Source organism: Meleagris gallopavo, chromosome 9, assembly GCF_000146605.3.
Source record: "Meleagris gallopavo isolate NT-WF06-2002-E0010 breed Aviagen turkey brand Nicholas breeding stock chromosome 9, Turkey_5.1, whole genome shotgun sequence".
Taxonomy (NCBI): domain Eukaryota; kingdom Metazoa; phylum Chordata; class Aves; order Galliformes; family Phasianidae; genus Meleagris; species Meleagris gallopavo.
In genome coordinates, this window is record NC_015019.2 from 3,607,503 (window position 1) to 3,621,694 (window position 14,192).

General features: G+C 49.1%; 1 protein-coding gene across 1 annotated transcript in view; it reads right to left on the reverse strand.

Moving 5' to 3' along the window:
• Window positions 1-4,662: 4,662 nt before the first annotated feature.
• Window positions 4,663-14,192, reverse strand: part of HS6ST2 (heparan sulfate 6-O-sulfotransferase 2) — a 102,872-nt gene continuing 93,342 nt past the window's right edge. Inside the window, exon 2 of the mRNA XM_003208331.3 lies at window positions 4,663-7,315. Coding sequence (XP_003208379.2) covers window positions 6,616-7,315 — 700 coding nt within the window. The 3' untranslated portion in view covers window positions 4,663-6,615. The remainder of the gene's footprint in view (window positions 7,316-14,192) is intronic.

The window sequence follows — 14,192 nt, forward strand, 5'->3', positions numbered from 1 at the left end:
GGAGAAAATCCATCATTTTTTGAGCTGGAAAATGGAACAACTGAGGGCTGTGTGCTGCATGTTCACCATCCCGCAGCTGGGAACAGAAAATTCAGAGGTCAGAAAAATTCCTCTGTAACAGCAGCTCTGGCCTAATTTTCACCTATCACTTTTTCATTTATTCCTATCTTCCTTGGGGACTAACCTACGTATTATTATAATAAGGTTATTTTCTGAGTCTAATCTAAGAAAATAAATTAAAAAGGCTGAACTTTCCATTAGATCTCGGAGAGACGGCATTTCTCGGTCAAGGAGAGCGGAGACACTCAGGAAGGTACGGGTGGCAAATCACAGTTATTAATCTGCACACACACAGACTCGTCAAGCTCAGGGAAGGGGCCTGAAACCTGTGTGTTAAGTAAATAGCTCCTTTGTTGGTCTAAGGAGTCGCACAGCAAAGGCAGCTCACATTTCCAAGAAGCCGTGGAGCAAAATAATGCAAAAGCTATTAAAATCCAGAGGAAGATAGATTGCATTGTGTTGCCTAAATTAAAGCCTAAATTAGTACGGATGTAAACATTAAGGTCCCTGCTTTCCTCCAGTTCTGAATACTAAGCAGAACGTGGCCAGCAAATACAATAAATCTCTTCAAAGAATGTTGGTGGCTTTTTTTCTCTGTAATTTTTTTTTTTTTAATCTTTGCATATATTCTAAAGCCAAAGGCGTGGATATACTGGAAAGAGCCTTTGCCTAAATGAAGGCACTCTGTGCACTCAGGAGCCATAGATGGGACCTGGGCAGGCTGAGCTGTGGGGGCAGCCAGTCCATAGCAGGGGTGGGACTGGTGGGCTTTGAGGTCCTCTCCAACCCAACTGTTCTATAGCTCCATTAAGGTACAGGTGCAATCCCTTCCCCTCTGTGCAAATCAGCAATGTAAAATTAATGATTTCTTTCATCTCTATCCTTGGCAGCTCGCTGGGGCTGCTTGTTCTACTGACAGCAATGATTCAGGAAGCTGGAAAACATTGTTCTTCATTTACAGTATTAACAGCTGAGTGTACAGACACAGAGATTGTAGTTATCCTCGAGGAAAGGTTGTTCTGCAGCCTGCAAAGGTGACAGGATGAGTCACCTTTACATCTTCATTTCTAATGTTGCCTCTGCAGCTTTGGGACAGAACAGCAGCGGGGTCAAACAGGCTCCTTTGTTAGGGATTAGGGACCAGGGCACAGTTCCAGACTTTCTGGGGCAATCTGGGAGTTTGATGCTTCCATTACGAGTTTCCTCCCCCCCCATCCATAACGCAATTCTCTGCTTACAGCAAATCAATGCGGCAATAGCAGATAATGCCAGCCCTCCGCCCTGAGATGGGGAAGAGAGAGAGAGAGATGAGCTTTGACAAACGCAGAGAACCACAAATTGTGCTGCCTTAAAGAGACATCAAAGTAATTTTCAGATCAATGTGATGCTTGACACAGAGCCGGCGCGACTCCTTCCAGATGGGCAGCGACATCCCCAAAGGGCCCGGGAGCAGTCACAGCTCAGCAGCAGCACTCTGTGCACTCAGGAGCCACACAGCATTCTCTCAGCCAATAAAAAAAAAAAAAAAGGAAAATAAAAAGTGCATTGCAATGGTGTGTCCGGGTGGTTCGGGGCAGTGTGCACTGCAGCACTGAGTTCATCTCTATCAGTGCTCTTGTCAGTGTGAGGTTTGAGCTCACTTACCTGTGTCTTATCTGCAGCAAACACCAATAGGGTCTCTGCCTGTTTCCCTGAGCACAACGGCTTGCAGCCATCCGCCCCTCTGCCCACCTTCATCTCTTCAAAAAGTCATCGAGTTGAGGAAGATCCGACCATTCTGGGAAAGGACTCAGCGATGACTTGAGCCATTTGCTTGGAAGGAGCCAAAGGAGTTAAATAAGGGCCCAGAGCCCCTCCTGCTCCCCTGCTCCAGGGAGAATGGGGAGATGGGCACTTTGGCTGCATATCACAATCCCATCAGGATCTGTCTGTGGTCCCGCACAGCTGTGCCATGCCCCCGTTGGTTCCCATCCTGGGGAGGACAACAACCTCCCCGAGTTGGAAATGGAGCTACAGAGCTGCCCGTGGCACATCTGTGTGCACAGGTCTGAGAGAGATGTATGATTCTTCACTGCTGTTGCCATTCCTTATGTCTAAAATGGGCAGTGTTTCAGACATTTTTCTACTGAATGAAAATAATATGTCCATAAAAACCTCTGAGGATGAGATCAAATGGGGCAAAGCCAGCAGCAAATGCACTGTCCAGAGCAGCAGCAGCAGCACAGGTCATCCTCACGGTGTGACTGCACCAACAGTGCTGGGAATGGGGAAAAGGAGACCCTGACATCAGCCTTCAACCCAAAGCAGATCTCAGGAAAAGGCAAAAAGGCACCAATGATGTAAGTTTGTGCCTGCCCCATTATGGGATGTGAGCAGGTGGTGTGCATAGCAGGCAGGGCACACAGTGTGGTGCTCAGCACTGCAGGGTTGTTGCCTCCTCCTGCAGCAGAGCAACCCCTGCTGCCGTGATCTGTGCTGGCACAGCCCTGCGACAGCAAAGCTGCATTGATTTTGTGTTTGTACAAGAGGATGGCTATGCAGGAGGTCGGGATGAGCTGAGATGAGCCTGGAGCCCCATGCTGAGCCTCAGAGCCCTGTGCACAGCACAACACATAGCTGCACCTCCCCGGGGTGCAGGATCTGGTCTCCACCCTGCCCTGCTTCAAAGAGGTTTGGCTTCAGAGGGTGCAAGGAGCTGAGGGTGCTGTGGCCATTCTGGCTGCTTTATCCATTAGTAATTAGGCAGGCATTGTCTGGCTTCGAGATTAATCCCACTTTTAATTATTTTGAAACTGTGTGAGATTTCTCAGGCATTAAAGATTATGTACATGCTTGCTGATTCCACAGCAATTATTCCAATGTAATGATGTCTATTAATACGCTTCCCAGCTAGCCATGCCCAGAGGGGAAATTCCCAGTTTTTCCCTACAGAGCACACATCTCCTGCATGGTTTAGGACCATCCACCTACCTGTTCAGAGCGCCTGAATGCTCGACTCCAAGGTCCCAATTCAGATATTATATGTTGCTTTCTGAGCAAGTAACAGCACAGGATGCAGCTGTGGCACAGCACCCGTTACAGCATGGAGAGCAAAAGGAAATGAAAAGCCATTCTGAAATCTCACCTTTTGTTCGCTCTAAACATCCCCTGAATTCATCCTTACCGCAGCTCTCATCAATCTAAACTTCATTACCAGAAATCTAGTTACTCACTGACAGAATGGATCTTGTGCCGCTGGTCCCCAAATCTGTGCTGTGGGGAAATGGGAAACCATTGCTCACAGACATCCTCACAAGACTTTATTTGCAGTCCTACGAGGGAAATGGGAGTTCAGAGAGCCGAGCTTTCATATTTTGAACGTGAGCACTCAGCCCTCACCATACACGGTTTGCTTTGCATACATTTTGTTGCAGCATTTCATTGCTCATAGTACACACAGGGATCGAACTTCACCTCGAAGCACCGTGCAGAGCTGTGCTGCAGACGAAGCTCCCGGGCAGAAGCCTACAGGTCAAAGCTCTCAAAGCTTTGAGCCAAATTTGATTTCAGGTCTGAACTCGTCACTCGGATCCCTGGAGATGGCTGAGCAGTGGTGTTAGCATTGTAGCAACGCAGTTGATTCTGAACTCAAGAAATGGATTAAAAGAGACGATGCTCTCTCCCGATGAAGCTGCTGGAATGGGGGGAGCACTTCAGGAAACACAGAGCTGAGTTCCACAGGGCAGTTTGGGTGCTGTGCCATAAGGAAGGAGAAGCGAGGAGCCCACAGCTCAGCAGAGAAGGGGCACTGACTGCAAGGAGAAGGTTTAAGTCCATCACCCACTTGGAAGTGGCCCTTGGCAGTTTGGGTCCATGCATGGCTGAGCCAGTTCCTGCATGGTTCTGCCTGCAGTTGGATGGCTGTATTGCTTTTCTTCTCATTTTCTTGGTGATTTTGTGATCTGCCGCACTGCATCCTTCAGGTCCTCTTAATTTCCCATCAGTTTTGGTAACCTGAACACTTCAGAGGTTACATGAAAAAGGAAAACAGTTCACTTTTACTCAAAAAAGACTGGAATCAAGTACATGTTAAGCTGTGCTAAAATATACAACGATGTCACACGAAAAGGTTGCAAAGTTCACTGACATACATCAACAGAGCAGTTCCCTTCCAACAACCCGTGCTGAATCACAGAGTCATTAGGGTTGGAGAAGACCTCTACGATCATCCAGTCCAACGCCAGCCCACCCCACCATGCCCATAACCTCAGTGCCACATGCCCACGGCTCTGGAACACCTGAAGGGACGGTCCACCCACCACCCCCCGTGCAGCTGTGCCAGTGCAGCACCATTCTTTCTGCACAGATCACTGGCAGAAGTCAGCAGAAAGCACCGCTTGTTCTCCTGAGCAGCTCAGAAAAGCAGTAAAAACAGCACCAATCACTGAAACAGAGAGAGTTCAGCCCTCAGAGGCTGCAGTTCAGACACACTTCAGAAAAGCCATGATTATAAATTCACATATTTGCCTGTCAACAGCTATTGCATTTGTGTCAAAATCAGCATTCACTGTGAACCGCACCGTTCCCAGCACATCTTCAGATAAGGAAATAATCACAGGGAAATCAGAAGACTGCAGTTAAGTTTTATTTATCAGTTCTATTGTTAAATTACACAATCAAAGTCAGTGGATTGTAAATCTACACGGTAAGACAGCATCTACAGTGGGAATCAGCAGAATTTGATATGATTATGACAAAACGGTATCCTTATATTGGTACATCCTCTATATACAATTGACAGTATACACAAAGGAAATGCAACTAGTCGCTGTAAACCATGCACACCACAGCAGGATAACAAAATGCACCTTCTGCAATGGGCCCTCAGCTCGCCCCCGGTTCAGCCCTGTTTACAGCAGCGCCTTTCATTTTAAAGAGCGACTTATTTCCCCCCCTGCCAAAACCAAAATCCAGCCGAGACTTCATACTGGCAACTGTGGTTCTCATTAAAATAATTAAAAATCAAACACAAAGAACTGCTGTATGCGACGCGGTGCTCTTTTCCCCGCTGCTGCTACAGGGTTGGGGCGTGCCCAGGCTGTGGCATGGCACGGAGCACAGAGCTGGGCCACGTTCCTACAGCCTCTGTCCTCACTCTGCGCCCCTTTCTGCTTACCTACTCTTACAGGAGAAAGTGCAAGAGAGCCGAGAAGCACCGCACACACCGGGACTGAGATGGTGCGAAGCTCGAGAGCGCTGCAGCCCACGTGCAGAGCCTGCGACCGCGCTGACTCGAGGACCAAAGTCTTACAGAGGTGGGTTTCTTTTTTTGTTTTGTTGGCTTGTTTTTTTGCATAGAGATTACAGGAGCCCCTCACCTCCTGCTCCAGCAGTGCCCGCGTCCCGCCTTGCCATCCCGTGCAGCTATGGCTATGGAATACTTCTTCCCATTGTTCCAGTCATCGCTAACCTGTCGGCACTAAGAAGGGCTCGAGAGCGTAGAAAAAAAGCCCTATTTTTACACTGTGTAGCAAAGATTTACTGGAAGTAAATCCTAATTCAAGTTTAAATCTACTTCTTCAGTCGAGCGATTCTCTTTATAATATTGCTGGGATTAGAGAGCTTTATGACTTCTTATAGACGCCATACAAAGAGCCGCAACACGATCTCATCTAGTTTATATCACCAATTATTAAAGAATGATAAGCTCAGCATTATGTACTCTAATGGGTAAGAAGGACTTACAGTCAGATACTGTCACAAGATTGTAATTTGGAAAAGGCTTTATGAAAGACGAGGATGTAACTCCTCCAGAATGGCTAAAATCACAGCGCCCTGCAGGCTCTGGAAGCTGTGTCTTCAAAGTTGGCATTGAGCTCAGAACTGCATGTTTTGTGTTTTAAATATGAGACAGACAGAGCTGAAAAGTCTGAACAGTGGTAGGTAGAAAAAGTTTAAAATTTTTAATATTTATATAATGAGAGAAATTACTTCTGTACCTTTTTGAAAGCCAATATTGTACATAAAACCTGTCGGTATTTTTTCCCAGACCTTTAATGTTCCCTCCGTTGTCCATTCATTAACTCAGTAAATACCATAATCAGTCGGTGCCCTTCGAAAGCCCATTATTAAATAAAAAATTAAGATAAAATCAAAAGGTTTTGCTCGTATACTGCATTGTGAGAGTATGCGAAATGCTCACTGTTAGGAAATGAGATTGCTTCCCAGATGGATTTCAGCAGAGCATCATAAACATATGCCAGCATCCCGTTTTGTATTCATAACTAATTTAAGGATTTTTTTTGTTTGTTTTAAATGAACGTCCAAGCAACCATTTCCGATGAGCTTACTTGGCTCCCGTATCCCATAAATAATCCAACAAACCGAAAAAGGACAATTTAATTACACACTAGGATTAAGTGTTCCACGTACAGTACGACATTTACTGCAAAGGCAACTGCAAAGGCAACGTTTTAACTTCTTTTTGCTTCCAGAAGCATCTTCCATCTGGACCACTGCCGGCTCCCACGTGGGCGCTGGGTTCCGCTTTGCTTTCGGTGTCCTGAGAGCGTTCCCCTACCGCCACCGCTCCACGTTCCCCAGATAGTCAGTGCTGGAGCTGTTCTCTCCCTGCTCCCGCAGGTGCGCCTGCTTTGCCCGCAGGATCTTGCGCTGCTCCTGGCGTTTCCGCCGCGCCTCCTGGTGCTCCTTCTGCCTCATGTACTGGTAGCGCTGCAAAAACAGGTCTTTTGCATAATCGTACAATTCCACGTCTAAAAAATTGAGGGCCTCGATGCGCTGCTGAGTCTGCTCGTCTATCTCCACGCTGGAGGCCCTTGTGCTATTGTACTGCGTGAACGGCGAGATGAAGTTCATGTTAAAAGTCTTCTCAAAGAGATACTGAGTCTTCCTTTGAAATTCGGTAAGGCCGAAGAAGGCCATGCGTTTCAGGTTCTCCTTGGCACTGTCCAGCAGAACCTTGTTTCTCTGCTCCTCCGGCATGACCGACAGGTTGTAGCATCCCACCAGGCTGAGGTCGGACAGCATGCGGACCTGGCGGTTGTTGGCGAGGTTGTAGGGGCAATCCATGAACTCCTGCAGGGAGCAGCCCGACCAGTCGTCTCCCGTGTAGCAGCTGGGCAGCTCCTCGGTGGTCGGCGAACGCCCGTCACAGACGTGCAGGGATGCCTTCCACGTGGCTCCTCGCTGCACGTGCCGCCATTCGCTCAGGTACCGCGAGACGGGGTCACGCAGGATGGTGATGTAGTAGAAATTCCTGCAGAGGGGAGAGAGGCAGAGCGGTGAGTTCTGTGCTTCTCGAGCACAAGGCACGTGAACACCCAAAATCAAACTTGGGGCGATCTGCCCAGGGGAGGTGATGGAGTCACCGTTCCTGGAGGTGGTCAGGAACAGTGGAAATGTGGCACTGAGGGACGTTGTGGGTATGGTGGGGGTGGCTGGGGTTGGACTTGGGGATCTTGGAGGTCTGATCCACCCTAACCACTAGAGAGGTGAAGGGAACCCCAGACTTCCCTGTGAGGCTGCCCAGGTGGCAACAAGCCTGTGTTGGGTGCTTCAGGAGATGGCCTCTTGATAGGAGAAGGGGAAATGGTTTCAAACTAAAAGTTGGGAGATTTAGACTGGATACAAGGAAGAAGTTTTTTACAATATGGGCGATGAGGCAGTGGCACAGGTTGCCCAGAGAACTGGTGGGAGCCCCATCCCTGTAGACACCCAAGGTCAGGCTGGATGGGCTCTGAGCACTAATGGAGCTGTGTGTGTCCCTGCTCAGTGCAGGGAGTTGGACTTTAAGGGTCTCTTCTAACAATTCTATGATACAACGATCTCAGAAGCACTGCCAATATAGCTCTTGTGGTGGAAGTCCCAGGCCGTGCAGGGCACTGGTTCTGGCTGTTCCATGGCCACTCCACACCACTCACATCTCCAGGAGAGCAAGCTCAGGCTGCTCCCCAGTTACATGGGAGCTTCACGTGACAACAAGGTGTGGTTTCATGACTAGTTTATGTTGTCTGTGAAATGCTGCTTGTTTGATGTTTGTGCTGAGCAGCTGCACAAGTCTTACAGCAGTGCTACGCCAGCAAGGAGGGCATTTCCTACAGGACATTTCCTTTCTCAAGCCAGATAAATGATGTGTCTGCAGATGCCCACCTCCTCACACTGACATGCAGAAAAACCCAGGCAAATCCCATTGCATCCACCTGCTTTCATCTGATCCAAAGACAAGAGAGGAGAGAGAAATGAATAACAGGAAATTAAATATGTTGCAGCATTTTGTAACAGAAATGACCAAGGGAAGCGGTGGCTTTTGTTTGGTGCACGGCGGCACACGGGGAACTTGTATGCATTGCTGTGATATGGCAGCCAGGAGATATGGGACACCCCACCAGGATAAGAGCAATTTGCTTAATTAAACTGAATTAGAGTGGCTCAATAAACAACTGCCCTGCCTGGGAAGCCCACTCCTCCAGGACAGGGATGCCAAACACAGTGATGGCCGTGTCTTCGGTGCTGTGGAAACGTGAAGTGGGGTGTTGGTGTGCTCTCCAAGCGACATCACAAGCAGCCACCCCGCAGCTCAGCCTCTGATCTGCACCGTTTCCTTCAGCAGAAAAGCCACTAGATGTCAATGTTTTACAGAAAATTGTCTCTGGATGGACTCGAAAGTGAATCACAGGCACCGAACGCATCCAATAGCACGAGGGAAAAGGAAAAGTAGAGAGTCACCATTCCTTTTCTCATCTAGGGCACTCGAGCTTATAAATAAAGGAGGAAGCACAATAAACTCACCAAACCAAATAAAGCTGAGAAGCCCAGGAAGGCATCAGCGGCCAGACATGGTGGCACCTGCTGCCTGGGGTGAGGACACAGCCATCAGCACAGCCATGTGCCTGCGGGCTCACCTGGCTCCCAGAGCTTTGACTGGGGATGTAAACACATCAGGTGAGCCAAAGCCTCGGCCCATGGCCCAGAGGAAAGACACTTTCGGCCCAAAAGTGCCATTGCAAAGTGTGGGGACACAGGAGCAAGGCAAATCCAAACCCCTTCTTCAACACCTGCCAGGACTTCTCGCTGTTGGACCCAGTTTGTTGGACCCTGCACTAAAATAATGACTCGATTCTTAAGCAAGGATAAATTGGTGCCATAGCTGGGGCATGCCCTTTGTGTAACACACAGCAACAAACTGCAAATGACTGGAGAGGCCACAGCAAAGCTCTGCTCACCCCTCTGTACAAAGACCGTGCTTCTGGATGGGGCCATGGGGTGCTGCTGGCAGAGTGAGGTGCCCACAAACCCATGTTCTGAGGTCATCACAGCAATCGATGGAGGGTTCATGCACGAAGGGAAACAAATCCTGAGCCAAGATTGATGTACCGAGCATCTTATCATAGCTCCTATTCCTCAGCTTCTCTCCTTTTGTGCTCTTTGGTCACAGGCAGTGACAAAGTGCCCCACTTGGCTGCTGTTGTAAAAATAAAATGTGTATGGTGGTGGAAAAAACCACACTGTAACGGAGCACCGTCACTCTGGGGGGCTGACGGCCTCAGCCAGGCGAGTCTCTCCATCAGGAGCTGTCAGAGAAGTCAAAGCAGAGCAGCTGAAGGCGGCTGCACAGCGCTGCTCAACTTGGCTCTGCAGAGAGGTGGCAGTGGCTGGGCTCCTTGCAGCACCATGTGCTTATGGGATGCCCCACACAGGGCTGGTGCCTTGCCTGGCCTCAGCACAGCATCCTCAAGGTCAGGGCTGTACTTTTTCCTTACGCCACCCTGTATGTCCCCAGCTGAATCCCACTTTCGAGACACGGGGTCAATCTCAGATGTTTTGAGCATTTCTCCTCTTCTTCAGTTTCGCTGTTAAAGTTCCACTGAAAAAAGCACTGTCTCTTTTGGGAACACCGGCTTTTGGGTCAGCCCCAAGCCACGCTCATCCAAGTTTGAAATCACAGCAGATCCCAAAAAACAGCCACACCGCTGTGAATTTATCTGAACTGAGCTTCAAAAAGTCCTGAAAGCTTTAATGTGTCACCAAGTCAGGGCTGGATTTGGCCATCAGCGCCCAGAGCATCCTCCTGCTGCAGCTGGGAGGCAGATTCAAAGCCTGGCAATTATTTTTAGCTCTGTGCGTAACGGCTTGTTCCCTCTGCTGCCTTAACGAGGGGGTGTGGAGTTCCTGCCCATTCCTTGAAGCTCTTGCTTCAGAGCCCGAGATGGCACGTCTGCAGGTAGAGCTCAGCCTTCGCTGCGCATCGCTCCTCTGCCTTATGGAGTTGTGCTCATTGCAAGTACAGCTTTCTAACAGAGTTGAGCTGGGTGCCCACGCAGCACAGAACAAAAGCTTGCAGACAACTCAGAAAGCAGGCTGGCCATCAGGAATCCGAGGTGTGTGACAGCCCTTTGCTCCTGGTACTGCCCTGCACACAGCTGTTTCCCAGCCCCGCGGCACCCTGTGCATTCAGCTGTCTGCTCCCTCGGGAAGATGGCTTTGTGCTCACAACAGTGCATCTGTGCCACCCCTCCCACACCTCTGCTCAGCACAGGGGCTGAATAACAATTATTTTTTCCCTCCAGTCTAACGATTTTTTTAAAAAAAGCTTCTTAAAACAACATAAAAAAACAAAACAACAAACTGCAGCCAAACAGAGGAGGTGTGACAGCCTGGGGGGATGACGGCACTGACAAAGCCAGAGATCCTGGGGAACTCACAGCTCCCTCACTACTGCATTATTGTGCCACGAGAGCCCTGGCAAACCCACCAGGGCCTGAGCGCAGCAGCTCTACCTATTATACTTGTTCCTGGGAAAGGAAAAGGATGACTTAACTCCAACTGAAAAGCTTGATCCCAGCAGACAGCACCTCCACAAGGACCACACCAAGCTTCAGCTCCGCTGGTACCAAGCAGAGGGGTATCGATCCCCACTGGAGGACTGAGGCTGTTTAATTGCTGGTGGAGGCAGAGGAAGGGTGGAGGTCACTGCTGGCAGCTGCCATGCCTTCAGCTTGGAAACCTGAGCCTGGCCCGATAGAGCTCTGAGCTGGGGGACTTGCAATGCAAGCTGGAAGCCAAGCACTCACTCAACATTACATCCATTAGCAGATGGGTCACGGGGGGAGGGATTGAGCAACCTTTTCTCATTTCCCTTAAGAAATGAGGCTGAAGCAAAAGGGGCTACAGAGAGGGAGAAACCTGCAGCCTACGCACAGGGAGCACACGAGCTGGGGACAGCCCAATCTCCTGCTGTGGTGGAAGATAACAGCATTTTGGCACAAAGCTGAAGAACAGAGCTGTGACTTCCAGGGGACATGCTCGGACAGCCCCACTCTCCCAGACAAGTCTAAGGCTACCCTAGAAATTTGCTCAAGCACATCAGTTTGCATCTAGGTCAGGCTCGGCCAAGTGGCAAGGGCAGTCGGACACACAGATGGGTTTCTGCAATTCCACACGGGTGTCTCCAACGTGTTGGCTGGAGGTGGGGGAGGAGGGGAAACTTGAGAACATTCCTCTTCTGGGAGATTGCTTCCCCAGGGGGGCCCATCTGGGGACTCTGTGGTCTAACAGCAGAGTGTGCAACCCATTTACACTGCAGGTGAGGATGGACATTCTGAAAGACATTCAGATGTGGCACTGAGGGATGCAGTTATTGGGCATGGCAGGGATGGGCTGATGGTCGGACTCGGTGATTCCAGTGGTGTTTTTCAACCTTAATGACTCTACTGAAGTTCCCTTTGAATAGGACAGATGAGATTTGCACTCTGCCCAGTGAAAAAGCAAATAAAATGAAATCAAACCCTGCAGCAGGGATGCTGCATATGGTACTAACAGTTAAGGACTGAGATACTCAAAAAAGAGAAGCACTCGCATGGTTGGTGACCTGGCCCCAGAAGCACACAATCAGAAGAAGTGACCATCAGTACATAGATGGCCAGCATCATCCCCACCCTTCCCATATGCTGCTCATACTCCTGAATTAAAGAACAGAGCTCACTGATCAGAGCACACTATTTTTGTCTTTTGAAGCAGAAGAGTTTGGGTTTCTTTTTCCTCTCCTGCAGCACACGGGATGAGAGGCATACAGCTCCCTTCCTCTGCACAGCTTCACAGCAGCTCCAAAGCCACCTGACCTCTGCATCGGCGGGTTTTAATTTTCAGTAGATGGGGCACGAGGCGGGCGTGGGTCTCCCTCATCCATCCATCATCCCCAGCACGTCTCCCAGAGAAGTCAAACTCAATTAAACCAGGCTGGGTGCCCAGCGCTCCCAGCTCCTGCTAGGTGAGGTTAATTCCCATAAAGAGCTGCCCACAGAGAATTTGATTTGCTAATACCTCAAACTGTTCCTCAAAGAGAAGTACTGCTAATTTGAGAGAGGCAGGCATCTGTTCAGAGGTCGCCCAGAGAGAAGCAAAACGTTGATATATAACACTGCAACTCGCACAGAGGCTTCATCGCCTATGGACACAACTATAAGGTAGGGGGAGAGCTGTAACTGCGTGTGCTTGGGAAGCCCCACCATAGGTAAACCGCCAAAGGGAGCAGCTCTTCAGGCTGGGAGGTGCCCAGCTGCAGGGTGAGCCCAAAATATTTGCTAAGCTCACTCTCAAAGCACTGGAAACAGAGTGTCGGCCTCCAGATTGGCCCCAGATGCTTCACATCAGCGAGCTGGATGACAGCAGCAGCCAAAAAGCATCCCACAGTGCTTCCCTGTGCTCCCAGAGATGGGAGGGAAGGAGGAACAAATCCCATTTTTCTCTGCAGCAGCAAACCTATACACACTGGGATTTCTGTCCCTTTGCTCTGGTGTCAGCATGGTGCTGGAGAATCATAGCATGCATTAGCTCAGAACAAGGGCCTATGAGGAAAAGAGATAAGTATTTCAGAGCTGTGAATTAAAGCCTTTAGCAAATGTAAATTTACATTTCCTCTAAGTAATCATTATGTTTTCACTTCTATCAGCACCCAATGACTCACAGAGATGTTTTGTCTAGAAACACTAATGGTGGGGGTAGGAAGCCAGCAGCCTGCCCACGGTAACTGCCGCTGGAGGAAAGTGCCAAAGGAACCCATAAAAACGAGCTGGAAATTGCAAGAGTGGCAATTACACCAGCTCACCCATCGCCTGTGAAATTATCAAATGGGAAAGGCTCGCAGCATTCATCAAATGGGGAAGATTTGCGGCATTTTAGGGGCAGAGGAAGGCTCCGTCTTAATATTTTTCAGCTGAAGATGCGTGTTCATGTATGTGCGGGCATGGAACCTGAATGCTAATGTGCTGAAAATCAGGTTTTAAATAAGTGAGAAATATGCAGCCTCACACAGGCCCATGGCCCCAGGCACCCTCACGCACCAACCCATCGCCCACAGCACCGCCTGCGCAGGGGAGAGCTGCCCTGCAGATCTGCCAGAGTGCTATTCATTTCCTAATTGCCTACATTATTAAGATCTCTGCAGGACACCCGTGCACACAACTGATTCAGCAAGAACAGCAGCCCTCTTGTTTATGTTTGTATCTATTTTAGTGGTTGTTTTTGGACTTGGCCAACAGAAGGGTGAGTCGGCGGTGCGCCTGGCCCCAAACCCACTGCTCCACCCCATAGAAAAGGGGATGATGTGCCCACAGAAACACCCATCTCCCTCCACAACCAGCACTCCCCGCTCCCTCTTTGGGCTTGCTGCTGCAAAGCATGGCAGCCCTTCCAAAAGGAGCTGGTGAACAAGGACAGTATTTACTACACTGCTCACCCTGTCTAAATGCTGTTGCAGGAATTGGTTTCTGCTTGTAACTGATATTCTGTGGCGTGGCAGGCAGAGGTTTGCAAAGCCGACACTCCATAAGCGGTGGTTTACAGAGATGGAATAGTGGCAGTTTTTCATTTTCCAGAGTCCACTCACCCTTCCAAAAATCTTAATGCCTCATTGATTCATAATGCAGTACATAAAGATTTCATTTTTTCCTGCACACAGTGATATATTATGGAGGCAATCTATTTTGCTACCGAAAAGTTTGCTTAGCAGAAAAATTTGGAGTTTTGACATTCAGGAAATTACAGCCATCTGTAAAGCACGACTGATGTGCCAAGGCCAACATTTTCATTGCACCTACAGAGCCAGGATAATGATGCTAAATATTTATCATATTCTA